The 26,846-nt window shown below is 39.0% G+C and overlaps 1 protein-coding gene across 1 annotated transcript in view; it reads right to left on the bottom strand.

The window, feature by feature from the left end:
• Positions 1-16,699: 16,699 nt before the first annotated feature.
• Positions 16,700-26,846, bottom strand: part of rtn4rl1b (reticulon 4 receptor-like 1b) — a 156,892-nt gene continuing 146,745 nt past the window's right edge. Inside the window, exons 2-3 of the mRNA XM_085379274.1 lie at positions 19,711-20,162; positions 16,700-19,419 (exon numbers count right to left, since the gene is read on the bottom strand). Of these exons, the coding sequence (XP_085235400.1) occupies positions 18,526-19,419; positions 19,711-20,162 (1,346 nt within the window). The 3' untranslated portion in view covers positions 16,700-18,525. The remainder of the gene's footprint in view (positions 19,420-19,710; positions 20,163-26,846) is intronic.

Here is a 26,846-nt window from a genome sequence, read left to right as displayed (position 1 = left end):
TGTTTAAGAATGTACACAAACGTCTGTAAGGTATCTGATGTGTGCCAATCAGATGCATACCCTTCTTATTCGCATTTTGAGGTGTATGTCATTATTTTCTGCAAAGTTATTGGTATGTACTACAGCTCTGGCCAACCCTCAAGCGAGCTCAGGTAGAGGGTAGGGAGTGTGCACTCTGCGGGAAGAGAGAGAGGAGAGATGAGCAACAGTGTGAGTGGAGGCAAAGTTCATAGGCAAGCAACAAACCTTTATTTTCAGGATGACGAACTGGAGTGTGAAAGCTGTTGTACCCTACCGCGAGGTAAATATGAATCTGTGAATTGTGTTTGAAACTTGTGTCTTAAGTTACCGTGTAAGATGGGCTAGCTGCGATTAGCCTCTAGCTTAGCCGCTAGCTTAGCCTAGCATGTTTGCTTAGCTCATGTCCTGCTCTGCACTCATGTATTTAGCAAATGCTAATATCGTGGAGAATCAACTAACCCAGCTAAATGCCAACTGTCATGCTTTTAGTTGGTTTGTAAAATGGTCAGGGAAGCTACTGCAATTTTGCCTGACAACATTTTTATGACAGCTATATTCACCTGTACATTTATTATATATCATAATACATTGACACGCAATTCTCTGTCTGGAGAACACTGGTTCGCAAGTAGCCTATCACTAGCAAACAAACAGCTATCCATTTCAAGGAAAATATATGTATAATGCTTACTGTTTATTAAAGAAAAGTATCTTGAGTGGAATTCAAATTGCTGGATCGGCGGACAAAAGGCGGTTTCTCGAAGAACATTTGTTTTTGAAGGCGGGTATTTTTCGAAGTCGCAAAAGTATAACGTCACAAGAAGGTGATTGGTCACTTGTAATGTGGACCCTGGAAAAACATTAATTATGATGATGTGGGAACAACGCCAACACGAGGATATCAGATTGTCCTGGGTGTTGGACCGCGCCCTGCTGGCGGCCTTGACCCAGTTGCCCCAACTATCCCCTTGAACAGCCTGAAGGCCTGAGTACTGTTTTTTTGTGCTTTTATTTTGCTGCTTGGCAACAAGCTCCCAGCGCACCCGAGCCACGACTCAAGCCTGCAACGAGGTGTTTTGTTAACACAGAAATACTGTTGCAGTTAAGGTGTGTGTGTCGGTGCGAGTGTGTGTGGGCCCACCATATTATTTAATTATTTGGTTTCAGTTGATATTAGATACCTTACCATTGTTCGACAACCTTTGTTAATGTTACTTATTTTCTTTTTTGTTATTGGAACTAATTATCACTAAAGTGGAGTTGATTTTATAATTGACACACTTGTGTGTGGTTCATTTCCATATAGTCTATTTTATTGCACATTGATGTCACAAGCATCAAAAAGGGAGTATCAGTAGTAAGCAACAACAGGAACGCAGGGCCCCTCTCAATAAAACGTGGGACGGGTGTTGCATTGGAGATTTTGACCATTGGCAATGCTATTAATGCTATTGTTTTCAGGTGAAGATCTACATGTCTCACATTCAAAATCCTTGAATGTACACAAATACAGACAAATTCCTGAAAATAGTTACATGCTATTGCAGTGATGGACAGTTATTGGCCAAAATCAGCAACTTGCCAGAAAAGGCAATAAAGAAGAGATGTGGAAGCTACATTGCAAATGCAGGGAGGAAGAAACAAAACAAAAACAGGGCTTATGAATGCAAACTTATGGTAGGAAAAAATAAAAGAGGATGGGTAATACAAGTGCAAAAAAAAAAAAAAAGAAAGAGGTCACACTTTTAAACAGAGCTAATGATACATAAAATTGAAGTAATCAATTCTAGCACCTGCAGCAGCCTACTTCCACCAGGCTGATTTTCTGACATCACTCATCAGCTATTGACCAGAATTCATGCCTCCAGGGATGATATTGGGATTCTAATGTAGTCACACCTGAGACACACTAGTGATAAAACAACGTCTGTCCTCTTTGGCAGACCTAAAGTGATTATTCTACGCAAAGGTAGAGATTTCAGTGCCTGTAAAACCTATCATGCTGGTCCATTCTCAGCAGTTCACCCTGAGAAGCAATAGCCTTGCGCAATTAGCTTGAAGAACTGCAAATGCACACATCCAATTAAAGCAGAACCTGATTCACTTGCCAGAAAATCAATACAGATCTTTTCCCTAATGTGAGAGGCAGCAGTGCCTAAGATAGTGCGAACAAAGTGCTGTCTTTCTTTCCTTTATCATTATTTACCTTCTGTCTGCATTCTGAATGGGACACAACAGCATACTAAACACAAAAGTATTGAAGTACTGTCGGGGATAAGCAAATTAATTCACACAAGAAAAAAAACAAAACATACAGGCTAGGGCTGTGCAATATGACCAAAATCTCATATCCCGATATAAGAATTCTATCATCCAGATAACGATATAAATCACAAAAATGTAACATTTTCTGTAAATTCTGTGACTCTCGGGCAGCTCGACTTGCGGGAAGTGTTTCCAGCTGCGCGTCATGTACCTGGAGTCGAGTGTTTTAACCGATGCATGAAACTATACATTTTTAGACATAAGTTGTAACAGCTGCCGTTTTCGTTGTGAATATTTATTACACGACGTGCTGCGGGGAAAAGCCTGTTCTAACGTTTGAGTCTAAGGTTTATTTTTTAGCACCTGATGGCTCTTTTTTGCTTCTCATCCGTAAATAATCTGCTCTTTCACGTGATTCAGTTTATTTTGAAAAGTCTCAACAGGATCTTGAGCTTTATTGTGAAAGGTTTATGTGGAACATAAACAAGCGGACACGCAATGCTGTTACCGTCGTTGTTGCTAACGACAACGCATAAAAACAGGCGCTTGTCCATCCGTAGTGTGGTTATATTAAATATAAGAGAACTTTAAGAAATTAATATAGCCACTACAGTGACCATCAAAACCATGAAAAAATATTGCCGTAAACAGTTTTCCTGGCACTGGTACATTGCACAAAGTGGCTGGAATAATGAAGGAGGATGACTACCAAAATCTTCAACGTCACCTCAAATCAACAGGTTGAAACTTGGACATAGTTGAGTGTCCCAGCACAAACACACACTAAAACTGGTTTTGAAATGGATAAAGCAGGCTAACATGACATTTCTGGAACAGCTTTCCTGGAATCTAATGAACCCAAATTTTCATGAAAATGTTTGGGCAATGTTTAAAAGGCAGGTCCATGTCAGGACACCAGTCAATTTCAATTAACTTGATCATTTCATGAGTGATGTGATCCCCAGCCAGAAGCTTGTTGATGGCTATCCGATGTCATTAGCTGTTCCCGGGTCCAAACTCCGCTTCATGTCCCAAAGTCAAACGAACAACTGCGGCATCACTGAGAGTTACAAACTGTCTAAATTCTTTCATCTTTAATAAAATGATCAGTGTGCTCCACCAGGTGTAACAATTGTGTTTAACATCCAGTCATCCACGAAAACAGAATTTATGAAGTTTAACAGAGTTTGAAGTTAGCTTGCTAGTTTCCATCTAATGATGATTCACAATGTTCTGACTGAGGGATTTCTTAAACCCTTTGAAGTCGGTCGGAGCGGGCACGCTCTTTTTTGGGTAACTATTTTTAAATCCCAATAGCACTGCAACCGCATAAGCTAGCGCAATAATTTTTTTTGCATATGAAACCGGAGGAGTTGTACTTACATCTTATGCCATCAGCTTGTCCTAATTCACGGTTTCCTTCCACATATAGCTTTGCAAAAATTGCATGAAAAGCACTTGCAGGAACAAAAACACAATATTCCAGAAACACGCTTTGCCGATCTGATCAGCTGTTCGTAACACTTCCCACATTGAAACAGACGTCAGCACGAACGATCGCATGTCCACCATTTCCTGCCCGAAACCGGAAGTGACGTCATTTTCGCGGAAAATGTAGTTTTTTACTTGTAGGCCTTAAGAGCCTATACTGGTGTTTTTATAAGTCATGTTTGACTTTATGCTTTTCTGAATAGTTTCTGGGATGCTTAGAACTCGAATTGCACTGCTTAAAATAGTTTATTTTGATGCATATGCTGTTTTCTTTGCAAATTTGCATCATAGGATTGTTTTTCGTTTTTCCTGCAGTATATAAAAATTGGTGTATCTCAAAAATAAAACTATGAAGACACTCAAAATAAATTTCCTGTTGTTGTAAACTTTTTTTGCAACTTTTTTGTATTTGAAGTTTTGAGGGATAAGCCTCTTAAATTTCTCCAAGCAGAAGTATATGTAAAAAAAACAAAAACGATTTTCAATTTCTTTGTAATTTATTGCACTTTTTTGCAATTAATGTAGTTACTATGGACTTAATGCATACATATTATTAAAATATGGGCTATAACAGTTGTATTGATGTATAGCAACTTGAAATGCTCCCAAAAATGGCACTACAGCATGTAAAAATATAAAGTAAGCTCTGGCGGACTTGGTTCTATGGTAGGTCTTAAAGGGTTAAAAATAAAATTGCAATTGCATGGCAGGATGTAAACGGACCAAACTCAGGAAAACAACTAAGATAATCCATCAATAATACGAGGTTAGTCCTTAATATACTGCTGCATGGGCTGGGCTGTAGTTACATTGTAAGGTTTTAAAAACTGAGCTTTAAAGCGTGCTGCCGATGAATAGTGGTAATAAAAACCGAGAGAGGTCGACAGTGATCACTGCCTTTTTTTCGGGGCTTGCTCAGATTAAATAGAACAAGATACAAAGAATTAAAACATGTTAAAACACAACACCCTAATAAGCACAGAGTAGTTTGGACCCGGAAGCAGGGTTCATACGTCATCACTTAACAACCAGATTAAAAACTTCTAGTTTGGGTGCAACTTACTAGTGGAAGTGTATGTATATAGTTGGGCCTGTATGTATACTTTTGATCCTGTATGGATTAGAGAAAATAAAATGCATTCAGTCTTTTGCACTGTTTTTTAAAGTAAATAAAGATATATGCTGTACAATCATTCAGCGCTGGAAAAAGAAACCAGTTCAAGGAAAACATTAAAAGGCCCTAAACGCCATGACTTTCATGCCCATGATGGGTGTATGTAGACTTCTGACCACAAATGTACTTATACTGACCTTATCTACAGGCCACAAATATCCAAGGGTTTTTTTTAAAAGTACTTTGGCATTGGTTTCATTTTTCACACCCAAAGGCTATCGTTTCAATTTATTCTCTGGCTAGAATGCAAAAGATTAATTTTACAGCTGTAGTGAATACTAAAGTCTCTACTATATTACTATATGAGCATGCACTGCCCTCAATTGCTTATGACATTTAGTTTCTTCAAATAAAAATGGCAACGTAGCAGTGATTGATATAGTAAGTATATCTATCTTTCACATGCAGTTTTTAATATTAACCAAACCAACTGCTTTCAAAAATTGTACATATTGTGTATACATTTTGATATAGTATTCGTACACAACAAAGTCTGGCATTTGGCCACAGACTGAGTTCATCAGCAGGGTTTGTTTTCTGTAAACACAGCTGGGGTCTGGTACTTGTGTGGGTGGTACAAACCTACTTGGAAGCCAAACAGGCATACTGATACCACCCATGTATGCTGGCATATGTGTCTCAGGGAGAGAAGGGCGATGAGCATCACATGTAATAATATGTGCTGTTAAGTGTATGTTTGTGTTATTGTAATGTGCAGTGTTATGTGTTAGTGTGGGTGTGTGCTTATCAGCGTGATGCTTGTGCCGCTGGGCAGGAGCACAGAACGAAGGAGTGAGACAAGCTTGAAGTCAACCTCAGATGCCCCCCTGCAGCCTCCCACTGAGTGGGAGCATGCGAATTTGAGGGGACAAGCATTTCATGTCTTTTTTTTTTTTTTTTGCTGGAGTGGCAAAACTTAGTGACATGTAATCTTGGAACGGTAGCAGAAAAGCCTCTGCAGATTAACAGAGTTAATGTGCTCCTGCACTTCCTATTTTATATTAGTATTTTGAAAATGAGGCTTAATTGATACACAGGAGGTGGTTTGGTTTTGTTTCTGTATGTTTTATTTGTTATTGTTGATGCTGCAGTCTATTGTCATTTTTGAATCTGCGCAAACTGCAATGTTGTCTTTAAAGACAGAGTGAAAGAAGCAAAACACCCTTTGATTATTAACCTCTATTATATTGTTGTACATAATTAGCACACAGCTTCACACAAAGTATTGGCTTTGGGACTTTAGCCAGTGTTGTATTGAATGTGTGCAGAATATGCAGCGATAATTAGACTTTGCAGTTGGCCCAGTGATCTGGTCCATCAGCTGCAACTGCCACCCTTCGTTGCATATGAAACACTGCTTTGTTAAAGCACAGGGGAGCACCCTGGCTTCTCTGGTAAGACCGTGGTATTTCTCAGTACTTAGAGAGGCAGAGAGGATTAAGTGAGTTTGGGAGGGTCTGTCACTGGCTAGCCTCAAGGTGAGTGACAAAATCACTACAACATCAGCATATTTCATTCTCTTTGTACCCAGCGGTTAAAGAGCCAGAGAGCCACTTTGTCAGTAGATCAGAACAGAGTTTTATTCAAATTAAAAACTGGGAGATATCAGGGCACAGGATGTATATGGAGGAAAAAGCAGCAATTTGTCTTTTTTTTTTTTTTTTGCTCAGATGTCAAGAAAGCAGCTATATGTTGTTGCCCTGTAGTTCACCAGGAGCTGAAATTATAACATATTGCAACACAATAATGCACAATGATATACAAACAATGCGGTCTTGCTAAAATTAAAACCAAGATAATGTGATATTCTTTATGTTTATTTGAATAATATGAACGATTTATTTCTAAAGGCGGGATGACTGATTGTTATTAAACACTAACACAAAAAACTATCACAAATCATACAGTTGCAGTCACTTTGGGTCGTGTGGGCCCAGCGTTGACATTAGGGCTGGGTATCGTCACTGATTTCTAGAATCGATTCGATTCCGATTCACAAGGTCCTGAATCGATTCGATCCACGATTTGATCCACGATTCGATTCGATTCAATTCAATTCGATTTGAGTCTGGGAAATTTTGCCTCAGACAGTCAGAAATATTATAATTCAGATCAGTACATTTACATATTTTTGTATCTATAAAAAGGAAGCTGACACTTTCCAGACTTTATCAAAGGTGTGAGCATCACAGCAGATGCCTTTGTGTCAAAGTAGCTGAAGATAAAACAGAAAAACACGAAGGTGATTTTCCTGGCCTGGGATTTTATAAAGATATTCTGCAGTACATCAAAAAGAAAAAAACATTAATCAACTTATGAACATTACCTCTGAAGTTACAGCGGTTTTATTAGCGACACAGCGTAGTCTTGTGCGTAACAAGCAAGTGAATAATGCAGAAAACAGATTTCGGGGATAGACGGGAAACTGTTCTTGAAGTACACTGAGAAAGAGAGAGAGAGCTGTGCATGAAGTGTGATTTTATTGTGGTGGAAGCAAAACAGCAAAAGTAAGAGGGAGTCCATGACAATGTTTATGTGAAGCTTAGTTTGGATCTTCTTTTGCTGCTGGTTCAGTCAATATTGTTTGGAGAGAGATAAAACTAACAGCTTTAGAATCAGCGCAAAAAGGGTGTAAACACAAAGCGCGGACCCGCCGAAACATCAGAATCAGCGAGCTGTCGGCTTTCAGCCCCGACCGTGTCCGTGTCTTCGGGTGAGAAAGGCGACATCTCACTGATTCTGATCCGCGGGTCCGCGCTTTGTGTTTACGTCTTTGTGCAGAAGCCGTGTTCCTGCTCTCATTTACTGTTTTAAATGTTTGGTGGTTGTCAAAATTTTGTGACGTTTCACCTGAGATTCTGGAATTTTGGGCAAAATACATTTATATAAAAAAACAGATTCAGGATTTTAATGAATCGATATCACGTTATCCAAGCTAGAATCGATTTAATCGATTATTAAAACCCACCCCTAGTTGACATTACCTCTCTAGGAATTTTTCTGACAATAATGATACCTGGCATATTTTATAGGGAAAGTGCAAAGTTCTTTGAACCAGATGCATTTATCTTGTGCAGATGTTCACAAGCATCAAATAACCAACCAACAAATAACCCACACAATTTAGCTTTCACTTATTTTGTGTTAAATAAATAAACATGGCAGAGGCAGACTAATGTGCTTGTCCTTTTTTTTTTTTTTTTACAAAGCAAACCTACTTTTCAAATTTTTAACTGTTCACTAAGTGCAAGGAAGGAGGCCTAGGACTAATGAGTGTCAGAACCACTATCCAGCATGAAACAAAGATCCACAGTACATCAGGAAGATGGCCACAACTGATCACATGCTTAGTAAAGTAGATGGCTGGACAAAGCTGGACTGAAAGACAGCAGAGAAGCACTAATCACGGCAGCACAGGAACAAGCTTTGCCCACAAAATCGATAGAGGCTGGGGTCTACCACACCAGGCAATACCTCAGATGCAGAGGTGCAAAGATGCCACTGAGACAATCTAGCAGATTGCAGGGAGAAAGATGCTAGCAGACAGGGCATATGGAACACCATAAATAAATGGCTGGCACAGCATACAGAAACATCTGTGTTCGGTAGGGTCTAAAAGTCCCAAAGTCAAAATGGGATATGCCATTTGGGATGGTCGAGAATGACCGAGCTAAGATCCTATTGGACTTCCAGATACAGACAGACAAACCGGTGATGACTAACCAACCGGACATAGTAGTGGTAGACAAGCAGAGGAAGACGGCTGCTATAACAAGTGATAGCAACATCGGGAAGAAGGAAGTTTGGAGAAGGAAGAAAGGAAGTTCGAAAAATAATAAGAACTGAGAGAGCATCTTGAGAAGACGTGGAGGGTGAAGGCAACAGTGGTCCCAATGGTAATCGGAGTACTCGGGATGGTGAATCCCAAACTGGGTAAGTGGCTCCAGAAGATGCCAGGAATGATATTAAAGATCTCTTTACAGTAAGTGCCGACAAATATCAGAAAATAATATGTGTAATTGGTTTTTAAATGAGTAGTTTTTTGTTTGTTTATGGACTCCGGAGCTAATATTTCAGATAACTGAGGTATGATGTAATTGAAATTCTTGCTTAAGGAAAGATTTTGTTTTTTCCACTGTTTTATCTCTGGGAAATGAGAAATATCATTCTATACTTTGTGAAAATCTGTCATGCCTTATCCTGCTTCTGTTTTGTGTATCTTTTCTCCCCTCTTGTGATTACAGGTTTATCACTGTCATAAAACTATCTTTTCACAGGATTTTAGAAACAGAAAAATGCACAGATTGAGCTCATTAATGGCTTTTCCAGTAAGTACAAATCTGTATAAATGAAAATGGCAATAGGTGTACATGTATGTCGAATGAGTTGTTTGCTCCAATAACAAACCTTCAATTGGTCAGTGGTTGATGGTTCTTTGCAACATTTTAGATGAAATAATAATTATAATTAGGAAACACAATTATACATTTTCTTCAAACCATGTAGCAGCATGTTTAAGTTCCTTTGTACTTCATTAAGATGTAGAAACTGTGCTTATTCTAATATCTTAATTGGCATTTTCTAATGCTACAATTATCTCCATGTATTCAGTGTACAATACACAAAAGGACATCTCATCAGCAGACCAGAAGAGATTAAAATGAGGCTGTAAAGAGGAGCTTTCCTTCTGTCAGAGCTGCTAAAGAAGTGATTAATTGTGTGTGTGTGTCATTAGCCTTTTGACTGTGGACCCCTCTAGGAGTGATAGCAGTGATAGGCTCCACGGCTGCTTCATGCTCAAAGTGTCATGTCTCTGGTTCTCAGCCCTCCTCAACCGATGGTGTGTGGTTAATTGTAAATGAGATGGAAAGCAGGAAGAACAAACCAGAGGTTGAGCACATATACTCATCTGACAATTCATTAGTTACACCTAGCTAGTACCACTTTGCACACAGTTTAGGCTTTTGAACTTCCTTAATTTTTCATGGTACAAATTGAATAAGGTGCTGTAAACATTACTTATAGATTTTGGTCCATATTGAAATAATAACATCACAAAGTTGCACATTTGACAGCTTCACATCCCTAATATGAATCTTCCAATCCCAAAGGTGCTCTACTGGATTGAAGTCTGGTGACTCTGGAGTCAATTTGAGCACAGTGAACGTGCTGTAGTGTTCGAGAAACCAGTTTGAGTTGATTTGAGTCTTGTGACATGGCACATTATTTTGCTGGCAGCAGCCATCAGAAGATGGGAACACTGTGGCCATAAAGGGATGAACATGGTCAGCAACAATACTCAGGTATTTTATGGCATTTATATGATGCTCAGTTGATAGTAAGGGTCCCAAAGTGTGCCAAGATGTTCTCCACACTGTTATACCACCACCAGCCTGAGCTGTTGATACAAGGCAGGATGCAGACATGCTTGCATGTCATTTACACCAAGTTCTGACTATACCATCAGAACCTAATAATGTCACAGGAGAAATTGAGATTCATTGACATTATTGTCCAGTTTTGGTGGTGTCGTGGGAATTTAGCCTCACTTTCCTGTTCTTAGCTGACAGGAGTGGTACCAGGTGTGGTCTTCTGCTGCTGTAGCTCATCTGCTTCAAAGTTTGACGTGTTGTACATTAAGAGAGTTCTTCTTCTTAGTCATGTTTGCTGAGCAGTGTTGCCAACTTAGCGACTTTGTCGCTATATTTAGCGAGTTTTCAGACCCCCTTAGCGACTTTTTTTCTAAAAAGCGACTAGCGACAAATCTGGCGACTTTTCCTGGTGTTACTGGAGACTTATTTATGACGACTTTTTGACGTGAAAGCGTGTATCGCCCCTACTCTCAACAAGCAGCGGTGCTGCCGTGGGCACCTCAACCGTGCCAAAGCGCTCACGGGCGGAGGATAGTCCTCCCCCCGCTGCTATCAGGGCAGGAGATGTTCACATCTGTGCGTCCAAACTGCAAATGAATTGCGCATGAGCGAAGCCGCTGCTCCCGCACTGACTGTAACGCAGTCAGTTCTTCCTTTACTGTTATGCTGTTTTGTGGATCACAAGGTTTAAAACTACTTATAAACACACACACACAAATGAACCACCAGAGTGCCAATCTCGGGTCACTTTTGCCAGTCCAGGCCCGAATAAAGGAGCAGGGTTGAAATTGTGACATTAAAAAATAATAATTGCTAAAAGAAATTTAATTTGTAGTTCTAAATAAATTCTGAATTCATTTAAGACGTTTTCACTCACTCTGTCTCTTCCACAATGTTATTTCTCTCTCCAACAATGTAGGTTACAATTACGTTAGCATGACCAATTATGCAAATTAGGCGATGATGTCATTTAGCAACTTCTAGCGACTTTTGGTACAGCCAATAGCAATTTTCCTTACTGAGGAGTTGGCAACACTGTTGCTGAGTTGCTAACATTTGATTTGATGATTTGCACCAGGTGATCTAGTGCAGCAGTCTCCAACCCCTGGGCCCCGTGAGTTGTTTGATACCGGCCCGCGAGAGTTGAGGCTTGCGTGTTGAAATTGATGGTTTTCAGCATTTGTATTGGTTTTTATTGTTATTATTTTGTCGTTATTTTTGTAAAATTGTTGTTATCGTTAACACGGTTTTTCCTGGGTTTTTTATCGTGTGTTATGAATAAATCTTCCTTTTGTTGGATACCAGTACTGGTTTTATTTTGTTGTATTTATCCACGACACCTTAAAGGCCGGTCCCTGAAAATATTGTCGGACATAAAGCGGTCCATGGCGCAAAAACGGTTGGGTGGGGACCGCTGATCTAGTGTACCTAATGAAGTGGCCTTTGAATGTGCGTTGTATTCAATATGTAAAAAATATAGACTGCATTCACAGAAAGACTGAGTTTAGTCAGTCAGATAAAGTGGAAGCACATCAAATTTAAACCACATGAGAAATGTGGCTGCCAAAGAACTGGCTTCTTCGTGATGCGGCACTTCTGAGAGTGGACATTTAAACTGTGATGATGCACGGTTCAGCTGGAAAGCAACTACATTCAGGGTAACTTTAGGGCACAACTGTACACAACAGAGAATTCACCCCAGTAAAATCAACACCAGGGAAATATGATTCATGAAAAGAAACACTCCCCCAACCAGCCCCTCCCCTACCTGGCAACAGAAAATAATTTAACCTAGATGTATTGTTATGGAGAAACATGTCATGCTGACTTTCAGTAATTTTTCTGCATATTCCATCTGACTTGAGGTCAAATAAGAGAGGATTAGCAAGCCTCAAATCCATGCAGGTGGTGCTGTGGCCTTGGGCTGCTCAAGTCCTCTTAGTTTAGTATGCAGGCTGGCTGGTTTGGAGAATTGGAGCACGCCACTGCTCTGGGGGGATTTTAAGCTAAATAGACCAAATAAAAGAGCCAGAATAAAAACGTTTTTTTTCTCTCTCTTTTTTTTTATGGAGAAAGAGGTGACATTAGCTTTGTGATTGAGCGGGGAGAGTGGGACTCGGAGGAGACGGGGGAATGAAGAGTCTCATAAGGTGCAAGTGTTGTGGCGTTTTGTGGTGTTTTCCGGCTCTTAATTATCACATCCCCTAGTGTGCCGTCTCTCTTTCCAGCTCACCCAGTTTCTTCATCTCCTTTTCAATTTTCTAATTGCATGGTTTTAATTAAAGCCACACAGCAGTGACAGCGAGTCAATTAAAAACCAAGAAATGGGCACAGATAGTCAAAGGATGTTGTTATTTTTTTAAAGGGGGGTGCAGGTTTTTCTGACCTGTTTTCTGTGTTGTGTACACAATACTGTCGACACGGATAAATCAACAAGCAACATCTTTCCTGCATGAATAAGTGATGAGAACATTTCTTATACTGGCGCTATATTAGGGCCAGCAGTGTGTTGTGGTGATGTGTGATAAGGGATTGGTGTTTCTTATGTTTGTATCTGTGTGTGTGTTTACTGGAAAAAAAGACTTTTGGGCTTCTTTGAAATAACACACATCTCTTTTATTTGTTTTTTCCACTGTTTCTCTGTTTTTCCCACTTGCTTTCTTCTCTGTTTCATTGCTGTGATATCATGTCTGGTTGTGTTCCCTTCATGTGTCACTTCCTCCCCCATGAATCTGAGCCAATTCCCCTCCCTCTAACCGCTCAATTACTGATGTACTGTAGCCTCCTGCTCTTTCCCAAAGCTTCTCTCATTTTGTTAATGATTCCACATTTTAGAACTTATTTCTCCTCATCTTGTGTTTTAATTATGCAGCAGCATTTTGGCCCCAGCTTCTAATGCTACAGTTGGTGCCCTACCTTTTTTTTTAATACAGAGGCTCTTCCAGTTGAATTAGGTATGATTGCTTTGAGATTTCCTCTGCAATGAGACAATTACAATTATTCACGCGTCTTTGATGCACCTTCCAAATAAGTGGGTCAACTCAGATGAGAGTGAGCCAGATACAAAATTATCTCAAAGTTGCAGAAAATCAAACAATTTGATGTAAAACTCACACAGTACTTATCTGGTTTTGGTGTCATTAATTCTTTGACTTTTGTCTGCACTTAGGGCTGCTAAATAAATAGAGCAAGAAATTAATACAACTAGCATGTTCAGTGAGAATCAAAATATTACACTTACCTTATTTCACTCATATCAGAGTAAAATATCTGTGTCATAAGTCTAAATAAATACAGTTAGATTTGACAAATAATGGCATCCTAAGTCCAAGTTGTGATGAGAGTTTTCTTGTTTTTGATATCACTGGTTTAAAACCTTTGTAGAGCCATTCTTTTTAGGGCTTTAAGTTACCAGCTGCAACAGCATTGCTGCTATTGTTTTCACCTTGTAGCTCTGTGTATGTGTGTGCGTGTTTTTAATCATGGCATCCTATGATCCATTGGACACCCGGCAGGAAGTAGCACAAAAGCAGCTTTGACTGCTGTGGCAGGTTTTTACAGTCTGCCCCTGTGTCTGCATGTCTGTGGACAGATATTGTTGATGTAATATCTTATGCATGCATGTGCATGCACGCACAGGTTTGTAGGTGAAATTAGAAAATTAGGTGCCAAGATTGAAAACTGTTGTGGTTTAACCCACGAGTTCTGCATATTCATGTAATAAATGCGTAATTAAGACATTATCACATGAGAACATCTGAGCTAGAGGCTGGAAATGATTTAAGTTTTGCGATAAGACATGCTACAACAGGTGATCTGTGGGAGATGACGTAATCTCTGTCAGCCTGATTCTGTATGAAAATGCTGCTGTTCAATAATTGCATGCACCATTTCCCAGCTCTTACAACTTTCTCAGCTAATGTTTTGAGCTGTTTTTGCTGACAGCTGTCAGTAGTTTGGACCATCTAGAGAGAGTTTTCAAATCAGAAGGCGTGAGCGCTTACACTAGGTCTCAAACACCTAAACTACATATCTTGATAATTTGGAAATACTCCAATTTACATTCTTGCTAAGAGCTAGAATAAAAGATGTAGAATAAAAGTGCATATGGTGAATTTATAGCCGATAGTCAATAACCTTAGCTTAGCATAAAGAATGGAAAATCTGTTAATTCATCTTTTAGTTCCCAAAATTTTGAAAAATTTCATGATGCTCATCCTTTTCATTGATTAGAACTATATATTTATCTGTGGTTCTAAACAAAATCATATTACTCTGCTATCTAATATCCAATAGGTCAATAGGTGGCATTTTAACAAAAGTTGAGGCAAACAGCTAAGATGTCTCAATTTCACTAGTTTACTTTGGACAGCTCAACAAACCTGCTAACACAGGGGTGTCGAACTCAGATACATAGTGGGCCAAAATTCAAAACTGGAACAAAGTCGTGGGCTAACATTAATATTTATTGAAAAAAAAATCTTCCTCCAGATATAAGAATGAATCTTTTCTTATGGACTCAAACAAGTTTTGCTGAAAAACTGAATATGGAACAAGCAAAGCTTAATACTAAACGATATATATATATATATATATATATATATATATATATATATATATATATATATATATATATATATATATATATATATATATGTGTGTGTGTGTATATATATATATGTGTGTGTATATATATATATATGTGTGTATATATATATATATGTGTGTATATATATATATATATATATATATATATATATATATATATATAATGTGTATATATATAAGAATGAAATCCCACTTTTAAAAATACTAATTTACCAGATACCCTGAAAAATAGTTAGCAATTTGCTTTATAGAATGAATCTATTTTCAGATATTCTAACAGCAAATTCAGCTTCCATATAAAGCTCATTTTCATTCAAACTCTAGTCAGTTACAAGCTACAACACAATGTTTATAAAATGGAAATATTCCAGTTAACAAAGCTAGAAGCACAGCAGATAATAAAACAAATGCACATCTTTGCTTAATTCTCTTTAGTACGATCACCAAATTAAACATTAGTGGCTGTTTGTGTGCATGAGAAGAAGCTTATTAGACAGTCCACAGCCCATTGGCTTCAGCAAGAGTTCCAAATGAAAAGAGGGAGCCCTCGTATTTTTCCTGCTTATCTTTCACCATGTTTAGTTCATTCAAACATGAATATGGAAAAGAGAAAAATTAATTTGGCTGACTTTCTACTAGATTGTTATCATTTGATTTGGAGTCCAGAAAATGCACAGTGTCCATCTGGATGCTTTTGGTTTCATTTAAAGAGAACATTTAGATGATTAATAATACCTTTGCTTCTTATGTCATGACCAAAACTCGAAATTGTGCATGTTTTTTTGTGTGATTAAAATCTGGTGTAACTCTATTATTCAAATTTCTTTATCTCATTTTCAGTGTTTTGGCAAAATCTTTATAAAACCAAAATGTAGATGGAGTTATTTAAATGAATTAAACTCACTGTAAAATGCAGAGTAGGAGTGCCTGTTAAGTATGTGTGGGTGCTCAAATGAGCTGAAGGTTACAACTGGTGGAAGTGGAAGGTAAAAGAGCATCAAAACCAGACACCAGACCTGCTATTAATTTAAATATAATTGTACAACGCTCTCATTCATGCATACAACCACTCATTCTGCACTCATTTATCATTTAACAGGAATTTAATTCAACTGGAATTTTAAAAAAAGTTAAATTTACTCATGTGTGGATCAATTTCTATCACAGTGAGAGGAAATAGAAGCTCTATTCTATAGGCCCACTAATAATAATGATAACCTGGAATAGCTACAGATTCTACGAGACACTTTCATTAATATCCCTAATGCTCTGATATGATTTATTGAACTGTAGTCTATTACATTACAGCCTGAATGTCATATCTGATTTTTTCTTTTTTTCCTTTTGTCAGGAAGTTAGCCACACTTTCCCTCCACCTGTCAATCCTATTACAGGTTAATATTTATTCTGTACATTCATATACTGTATACCAATCATTAGTGTTTACAGACAGAAGAGAGCTAGTAGTTAGAGGCAGCTAGAGTTTAGCCAGTAGTGCCTGATCAAGGAAGACACATTGCAAAGCGCAGCATAGACAGAGTGGTAAGTGGGGTGAGGAAAACGCTAAATTTGCTGACACAATCAATTTCTGCTTTAAACAAATTAAAAGGAAAAAGCCAAGAAAGGGGGATTAAGCATAAAATTAACTTCATCCAAACAAGCCAAGTCTTAACTGCAAATAAATAAACAGGCGCAGACTGCAGAGGTAGACATAAGAAGATATAGATTTTAATATCTTTATAAACATTTTTGTACTGTTGTTCTTTGATGATAACTTACTGAACAATTTAATTATGGCAAAGAAAGAAAAAAGAATGATTAATAGACATACGGCAGAACAAGAAAGAGGTGAGGAATTGTGCAATAACAAATAAGAGGTTCTAAAAATATACCATGAAAAATAAACAAGTCACCAGAAAATAAAAAATGTAAATACTCCTCCTGACAGGAGGAGTGAGAAACCCTGTTATCATCATTGATGTCACTGATATTGTTTTGTTTTTTTTTTGTCATAGTAATACAGTAAATGATTAATATCAGCACTGTGAGAAGTCCTCCCATCTCCATTGTTACTGGTACAGTTCACATTACTGATATGGACACTGTCTTATCAGTACTTTTTTTTTTTTAGGCAGGCACAACAGCTCCAGCGGTATAGCATGTCCTGTAATAGTCCATCTCCAATCTGCGTTTTACTCCATCCTCTTGTTACTTCAGACGCGATTGTCTTGCTCTCCGCATGATCCTAGTTTCGCCATGCTCCATTCAAATTGTTCTTTTTAAACACTTGTTGACCGCAAGAGTTGTTTAATGTAAGCATACATTTTTTCTCCAGAGTTGTGTTGTGTCCCTTTGAAGGTAAGCGATTCCAAAAAAATGTGTTCCTCATATTCTCAATGAGGCAAGGATGTCCTCACTCAAGAGGGATCATTTAACACATCCTCACTGGGAAACAGAGAAGCCCCCATTTGACCCTTGACCTCAAAGGCTCCTGTGGGCCCTGCAGCGGGTATCCATTTCTAGGTCCTTTTCGTGTCTTAGGAAAAAATAAAATAAAATGAACAACATCTGACACAAGATATAGACAAACTCTTCATTATTCACAGCTTGATCTCCCAGAGACGCGCAGTGCTTTCCAAGCGAATGAAAACAGCGGATGGCAGTCCTTATCATCTTGAAACAATTAGCAGCTTAGTCTTCAGTTGCACAAAAATAGAGAAGTGGTGTAAACTAAGGTGTCAGAAAGAGTTGTGTAGAAATGTTAGGCAGAAGGTATAGTACCTGAAAAAAAACCCAGCATTATGTAGAGAGAAGTTTTTAGAATTAGTTACGGCTTCGTATTGTGTATGAGCTTACTGGTTGCACTTTTTATGGCCATAAAAACATCTGTGGCTATAGATTTTCACTTGGTAGTGAGAATGGCAAATCCCTGTGTTTCATATCGACTCACAATTTATTGCCATGCTTACACTTTACCTCTTTGTTTATGATAAACACATCGAATTGTTTGGACCTGTTGTTGGCGAAGGATGCAACAGAAAAACACATTTGTCAGATAGGATGAGAGTGAGATAAAACTTACACTGGAGGCTTTACAGGTTCATTGCCTTCGCATTTATACTCAAACATAAAGCTCAATGGGGCACTTGAAGACCTGTCTTATCCATTTCAGAGCCAACTAGCTAACAAGTTTTACCCTGCAAGCTCCACTGTATTCTTTGTTCTCTTTTCACCAAATTGTGGTTGTTAGAACTCCAGCTTACTTAAAAGGAAACTTAAAATGTATAAGACACAAATACGTACAGTGATTAAATCATATTGGTGTTGGCAGTGCAAGCTTGGTCTGCATTTCCCTGTCATGTCACCTATCATTCTCAGTCTCTCCCATTTTTGTGCTGTGAGTTTTGCTCTTGTTGATGTTTGATGCTTTGATACCTGTTTCAGTTTGAACAGGTAAGCTCCCTACACTACGTTTACACATATAATCAATTCACACACATACATAAAAAGACACTCAGGCCTTTGTAGTGCAGGAGCAAGAGAGGATCTGAGGACTTATTTTTTGTGATTAGCATTGCCTAAACCCTCTGAAGGTCAGCGGAGAATGTAGTCAGTATTTGTCACTATCAAGGCCACAAAGAGGGCGTTGGCATGTAGTAAAGACTGGGATAAGGTTGCCCTATTGTTGGCTTGTTGAACCCCACTAGGGGGGCGAACAGTGGTCCGGGGAGTACACTTGTGCTTTCTTCTTGTGACTGTGCCATCTGGGGATGTGTGGTCATGTTTTCCCCCCTCTGTGAAATCTGGGGAGGAATCTTCTTTGTCTGCCATGACCTCCTTTGAATGGTGAACCTCGTTGTCACCTTTCCCTTTGCTCACCCTGTTACGAGGCTTTGTGCAGTTTCGAGAACGACCAGGTCTTGAGGGATGCACTATGTTGGTCTGCCCTCCGGAACCCAGTGCTACTCCACGATTCATAGATGGATTCACTGTCCCAGATAAATTGTTAGTCTGGGCCCTGGATTCTGAGCTTGGAACAGTTGGTGAACAGTTGGGGAAGTCCTCCTTTCGGAGCTCCTTGAGGTCTTTCCCAACCATATCAACTGGTGACTGGCACCCAACGGAAGATGTTGAACCTCTGAATCGTTTTAACCACTCCCATAATGACAGGGCCTTGCAGTCACATGACCAAGGATTGTCATTAAGACGTAGGTATTCCAGGGCAGGCAGCGTGTCTAGGCACTGTCCAGACAGCTCTATCAGGGAGTTGTTAAACAGGTAGAGGGTGGTGAGACGTTTTAGGTCATGGAAGGCCAAACGGTCAACCCACTCTATCTGGTTTTGGTGCAGAAGCAAACGGTCCAAGGCTCGCAGACCTCTGAAGGTGTTCTGGTTAAGGCTCCACAAACGGTTTCCATGCAGGAATAAGTGGCTCAGGTTGTGGAGATCCATAAATGTGTCATCCTGCAGGTACTTCAGGTGGTTATCCTGGAAAGACACATGGAAATAAAAATCTTTATGAAGAAGTTTCATCAATCTGTTTTCATCTTTTCAATTTCAAGTGTCTCAGAGAGTAAGCCCCCTGTTACTCAATTAGAGCATTCCTAACCCTACCAATGCAAGATTAGCTTGTCATTTAGTTGACTCATCAAAGTCTTGACATCGCATGATTACTCTGTGTGGGTTGTGTTTGAGTGCATTTATATAAAATGAACAGCATTAGTAGTCTTAGTGATAAAGAAATGAACACGTAAAAGACAAATTGTGTACAAAGTATACCTGCAAGTAGAGATACTGAAGATTTCTGAGACCTTGGAAAATGTTATTTGGAAGTGAACCGAGTCCACAACGGTACAAGTGAAGTGCGTTGAGCCGACTCAGCCCATGAAAAGTGTCTTCAGCCAAGGACCGCAAGTGGCGGTTATCTCCTAGATCCAGCTCCTCCAGCAATGTGAAGCCATGAAAGGTCGATGGCTCAATGTATGTGATATTGTTGGAGTAGATCCAGAGAGTGACGGTGTTGGCGCTGAAGTGTCCTCGTAGTAAGCGATGGATCTTGTTGTTCTGTAGGAAGATGCGCTCGCTGTCGGGAGGAATTCCATCAGGTACCGACAGGAAGTTGTGGGCTTGACAGGAGACGGTGCTGGGTGCAGTGTAGCAGATACAGTGACGGGGGCAGGACCAAGAAAACTCAAGCCCACAGAGAACCAGCAGGAACTCCAGTCCACAGCCTGCAGTTTGAACACACACACGTACAAAGAAACACAACAAAGAAAAATTAAATAACTGCAACTTGTGACTTAGAACCTCTGTATTTAGTTCAGTACTTAAAAAACTTAAATACTGCATATAAAACCATCAGCTTTGGGTGTAAACCATTACAAAGTAATGCAATACTGTAATCACATTATATTTTTCAGCAAGACAGTTAAGGTCCCATTTCGACCTTTAATATATCTGTAGAATAAATGGCTGGCAATCTACAACATATTGCTTGTCATATTTCATCGTGGACCAAAAGGCTGGTCGTTCAAACAGACAAAAATTGCTATCTCTATATCCACACCAGTTCTCTGGGTAAAAATTAGCATCATATTGAAGTTATACAACACAGGCAACGAAAAAATAACACAGAATCTGTGATTTTTCCACTGTTTCATCATCTGTTTCTGTGCCAGTCAAAGACATGCGTAGCTCATCCTAAGTCCATTATGTGCTTTGTTTTAACACTGCGCTTACATCAGCTCTCTGATTTTTTCACTCGTGGCACTGAGTGTGTACGCATATGGACCTTCTCGCTCACAGTTTGCAGCCCAAATCAGATAAGTTTGTTTAGGCCCGCAATGAGGAGTCTATTAAAGACGGCAAACAATAACACCTGCTCCATTGAGTCACAAGATGCCTCAGTGAAACTGACTGAATCTCTGGTGCAACACTTCTCTGATTCGACACATATGCAGCTATTTCAGAAATGATGCTTTCCAATTCTCTCCCACCTTCGGGAGATATGCTATCAAGAGTCCACTCCCTTTGCTGAGTCCACTGGCACTTCTTTGTCAGGCTGTGATCAGTCACTTTGTGTTGTTAAATGGGGTGTGGAATGCTTATTTAAACTTGTAGTAAGCTACTCTGAGGCGCTTTCTGATCAGTGACATGATTCCTGCAATCCTTGAGATGGGAGATGTGACTTATCTGAGGTCTCATCTAAAATGAACACAACTCACAGCCTGTCATGAAGGTTCCATCTGAAAACCCCTGGCTGTCTTCTACCCAGTTTATTATTCACAGCATAGTGGAGCTGTGATTCACTGCCTCTAATCGATATGCCTCTGTTGCCTTTTAACTCACCCTATAATCCTGGGTCTTTTATGCTGGAAATTCAGGGGCAGAATTACTCTCTACCAAGAGAAGGGGCTATTTATCTGAATGTATTTTCTTGCCAAACTGTGGCTAAGCTGTGACATTCAGCGTCTGACTCCACTGACCTTTAACAGTAATTCTCTGTGTCTAGTTGCAGAGCCGAAGCATGGAGCGGTGTGTCACCTGAACACAAGTGTGCTCTCTCGGGCACGGATCTAATCCTATTTGTTAAGCCCTGCCACTGGGCAACAATGGAAATGCATGCATCCTCCTGAACCAGAAATGTGCTCACTAAATGAGGTGATTCTTCACAGTTGAACACAGTCAAAAAGGTTGAGTGTAAGAGCGTGTTTCTGTGTGCTGGTATACAGGTGAATATAATTTTAGAGACCGAGACATGCCGTGAAATAACTTCAACAAACCTAATCTTTTTTTAGACTTGTGATGTTACTGTCATGACCTGCATCAGGGCTACCGGATTTTTAACACAATCAATAACAAACAAGAGAACTGTTCCACTTATTTGTCACTCTGCAGGCTTTTTTTATACCTCAATTTTTTCTCTCTACTTTCCATTTCTGTGGCCATGTATCAAGCGTGGCACCCGCTGACTGAGTAAATAGGTGGAAATGTTTTGCATTACCATTGGGAACATAAAGGTTTGCTTTATTTATCAGACAAATAAGACAAGACACAGTAAATTCTCCAGCCACGCTTTCAGGAAAATTTGCATTATGCAGGAACAAGCGCAAACTTGAGATGCGGCCTTCTAATCATTTCATTTGGTATGGGTGTCACATTTTATTAGTAAATTGACCTTTACAGAAGACACATTTTGAGGAAGAACGCACACAATAAAACAAATGTCATCCTTCTAATGCTTTTATATTCGTTCTCAGATTAGATGCTTATTTCACTAGGCTCGCTGCAGGAATTCATCCAAGGGATTCTATTTTTCATAAAACCGATCTTATCACTCAAATAACTATTTTCTGAGGCCTTAAACTATTTCCATTAACACCTTACTTCATGCATGTCTTCAGCTAAATTGTCTGAGCAGTCCAAAGACAGTGATAAGTCTGATACACAGGGAAAGCAAGGGGATGAGAATGTAGATGCTGCCTTGATAGGGAGACAATTTGAATCAGTAATCTGCTAATCATGTTGGACACATAAGGATGTGCCTCCTCGCCTCTCACTCTCCTCAGCTTGTCAGGACAAAGTAATAGATTCTTTACCCTGCCCTAAAACGAATGTTTCTTTATTTCTTTACCACTTTGCAGAAAAAGGTGCAATGTTTATTCCTCCCCTATGAATAAAATGTTTTAATGTCAGCCCAGATGAGGCTTTAAATTACATGAACATACTGTATAATGTGGATGCCCTTTTGATGGTGAAACAATCTGACATAATCTGTTCTCCATGCATATTTAGGTTCTGGGGAGCTCCAAACACCTTTTTCAGTGTTTCCAGTTACGCTCAGGGCATTTGTGCTTTGTTTTGCAGCCGCCGTAACATGCATCTCCACTATTTCCACTGGAGACTTTAATACCTGCCAGCTCAGTGATCTCTACATGCACTGTACTTGCGCCACTAAACGCTACGTGAAATACAGATGGAAATATAATTGCACACAGGGACTGATTCACACAATGCCACATCACATAACACGTGTAGCCGGTTCAGCGACATGGCAGATCATGTCAGCATGACAAGCATAAAAGGCTGAATTACTCTTGCTTATAGAGATTTTCAATAGGGAGACTGGTTTTCAGCACAGAGGAACAAATAAGCATTATGTGGGAATGCTGACGTTAAATGTAAAGAAATTAGTGTTTATCATAACTGCATTGTGTGCTCACACAATACGCCTTTCAGCTCATATTGTATTATATAAATAGCTTTTGGGCATGACAGTGCATATATATGCCAATAGTGCCTATTGGAATTTGGCAGAAAAAAGGTGAAGCTCTGAAAGAGAGATAATGTGTTTTTGGAAAAGGAAAAAGCACAGCTATTTCTGGTAGGAGTCTGGCCTGTCTATTAACACTTCACTTTGCATCACAGGTCTTTCACCTTCCAATTTTCCCATAAAGTTTCCCACTGATGAGAAAGGGTATCCATAGCTCTTTACAGAGACAATCACTTTTGACCCCTTGACCATCGTCATCACCAAGTTCCTTTTTTTTTTTTTTGAGGGTTAGAAATAGAAAAAGATAAATGAATGAATAAAACAGAATGGCACGGGTCGCTTGCCAGACAATGAGAAGTGACTGTGTAGAATATCAATGAAACGTAGTTCACACTAGCTTTGCCCTCATGAATAACACATCTTTGCTAATAGGAGAGAAATAGTACGTCTGTAAAGCCGTGAGACTCTGCCCATCATTAGACTGGACAAACTCAATTTCCTGTGTCTCTCCAAAGACCCTGATAAGCTCTCTGGTGTTTTTGCCTCTACTATTGGCTGGTTCTAAATAATGTCTCAGCTCACTTAGCACTCAAAACATGTTCGCAATCATGGTCATGCATATAGTGGTCAATAATTATAAGTCAGTGCACTGGACTGTTGAATAAATGATCACATCTTCTTATATATGTGTGTGTGTTTTTCCTAGATGGTTTGACTTGCAAACATTAAACAATTTTAACAAGAGTCTTGAGACACAAGGCCGCAGTGAAACTTAACCTCTTTAAATTGTGTTTTTGCATTCAATCGTTTCTGTTCGTATTAACTTACATAAGCCTTTCATAGCAAGCAGAACGTCAGCTCCTGACATTTTCAGTGTGGGTCAGTGATTGATTGATTTATTTTAATTAGCAAAGCTGGAACAAAAGCACACATGCAAGTATTTACTGTTCAAGGAAAAAGAAACAGCCGTAATGGCACAAAAATTATACTTTCACTCAAGCTCTTTCTCATTAGCATTTTTAAAGTATTTCTCTGTTGACTTGTTAAAAGCACTGATTACTGCCATTATTCTCTGACTGAACAGCAAACTCACACATGAACGCCCCTGCCAACAGCTGTGACCGACAACACTTGCCGGGGAATATTTGTTTTTTTTCTCTATTTTACAGTTGACTGCAAAATGTTATAGATTTTGTCTCATTTGCCATTTCCCGACCCCACTACAGGCAATATTGCCTCATAAGGTTGCATGACTATTCTTCTGGTGAATGAAATAAAAATGGGTGAGAACAGTGACAATGCTGCAGACCTTTTAGAAATGTAGCAGAATATAATTGGGGTTTTTTTTGCAGAAATACAGAGTATCGCCATGATATTCTTCTGGTGGAGAGGTATCAACAAACTGAGGTATCTTTTCCCGTGTGTGTGTGTGAGGAGAATATTAACTGCATAAGATTTTATGCAGGAAATCAATTAGTTTTTACCTTAATTCACCTCATCACTTCATATAATGAGACTTTAGGAGTGTCGAGATCTTCAGAAAATATTCAGAGGACTAAGTTAAATTCCACAAGTTGTTTTTCAGAGCAGCAGGGCTCTTGCTGTTGATTTACATTTGGTTGTTCTTTTCCATGTTTTATTCCTGTGATTTGTTCCATGCATATCAGCACAGTGTGTGCTGTGAAGCTGTAAGCTGTCAACAGTCTTCCACAGTGTGACCACTTCCTGCACATTAATTATAATTTGATCACTCTTCTGTCTGCTTGGCTTCTTTTCAAGGGACAGAATGGCTTCATGTTTCTGATTACATCCCTGCCAAGAGAGAAGAACAGTAAAAGTATAGAGAGCAGGTGAGAACTGAAGCCCAGTCACATAGCAGGCTGGCACAAGCTGCCAAGTTATGTCAGGGTTATACAGACCATTGTATTTCCCTCTTGACTGATATTTCTAACTTGCCAAGTGCTATATTATGGCTGTCTGGTATTGTTAACAGTACTGGCAGGTCAGTTGTGTGGCCCTTGATAGATCTATAAAACAATGACAGAGGCCTCTCTTACTTTTACTCCCTGCTGCAGACAGTTGCAACTGAGAATGTTGGTTAGATGCTACACAGCACACCAGCACATAAAAAAGGAGCAGACAAACCAGAGGGAAGTTAAACATAAAGTAGGCAGACATTGTACGAGTGGCAACAGGGTTTCTCAGTTCAGAGGTCCTAAAAATAACTCCTCTAAAGAAGCGACATCTTACAGCGCATGTATAGACTAACGGAAAAGATTTGTGGAGAGTGTTTGAGTATATAAAGTTTGTGTATTTCAAAGACGGAATTTGGAGATGCTGAAGAAGCCAGGCAAAGAGGAGCAAGGCTGATGGCTGAGCTATCCACAGATGTTTAATACCAACATGTTAATTAACTGACTTAAGAGTTAATTCCGCTTGGACTCTAAATAGCATCTGTACCTCCTGCTCTTTTACACTTCACACCTTCAGATTATTCTCTTAAATCCACTGATGCCATACATCATGCATGTATGCACAGCTGCAAATGCATACATACACTTATGCATGCATACAGCATGTACACACCATCCATGCATATTCTTACACAGGTACACTAGCCAAAAATCACGACTGTTGACAGCAACACTATCAGCCACCAACTACTTTCATTTATCATGACAGCACAAAGCAAAATGATTCAAATATATTGCACTCCCTGTGGCGATATTGCACTGCACTGCCCAAACTAAATTAATGGTTCTGCCAAACTTATATAAATCATCCAAAGCATATCCATATGTAGTTCACAAACTGTAGTTCTATTAAAGTGATAGCATTTATAACACAATTCCCGTTGGTGGAGTGGCTAATAATTATACTTTATATTGGCTCTCAGAGGTGTTTACAGCCTCTAACGCTACAAATGCAGAGAAATCTTTACAGTGTGATTCGCAGTATAAATGGATATGAATGGATATCTATACCTCTTCAGTCTTATTTCACAAGATACTGAAATTTTATTTCTGAATGAAAGTACAGCTGTACATATGAGATCCCAGAGAAGAAGACCTTTTTAATTAATTTGAAGCTTTCTTTACCATGTCTTCATAAACAATGATGTTAGCCAGTATAACCAAAAAACCCAAACCAAAAAATATTGCACCATTGCTTTTACTGTTAATAAGACAACAAAACTTTTCTTAATAACACACAGAGGTAATATGTGTAAATAAGCCAATTGCAATTTGTTTTTAGTAATAACAGAATGAATAATATAACAGCGCCTTGAGACAACTGTTGTTGTGATTTGGTGCTATATAAGTAAAATTTGCTGTGAACTGAATCAAATATTTTTGTTTACTTAAAGTAGTACTTCTTACCTTATGTTATTTTATCAGCTAAAACAGTCTTACAAAGCTCTGAGAAGTTTGGTATAATATAATGGATGATTAAAAGAACATCAGAAAGTAATACTAAATGAATGCCAGTGGGGAAGAGATTCATAACAATCAACAGCATTACTGGATTTGCATTTTCCAATCTCACATTGTTTTGTTTGTGTGTTCCTCAATTTAAAAATGACATTCTCATAAACTTCCGGACTGGATGCTATTTTTGATTTTGCCTCAGTGGGACCAATCTG

Source organism: Rhamphochromis longiceps, linkage group LG14 (assembly GCF_057381845.1).
Source record: "Rhamphochromis longiceps isolate RC_006_pf linkage group LG14, R_longiceps_female_GT1.1, whole genome shotgun sequence".
Classification (NCBI taxonomy): domain Eukaryota; kingdom Metazoa; phylum Chordata; class Actinopteri; order Cichliformes; family Cichlidae; genus Rhamphochromis; species Rhamphochromis longiceps.
Note: the sequence above shows the minus strand (reverse complement) of the source record. Positions and strands in the feature narration are given on the sequence as shown.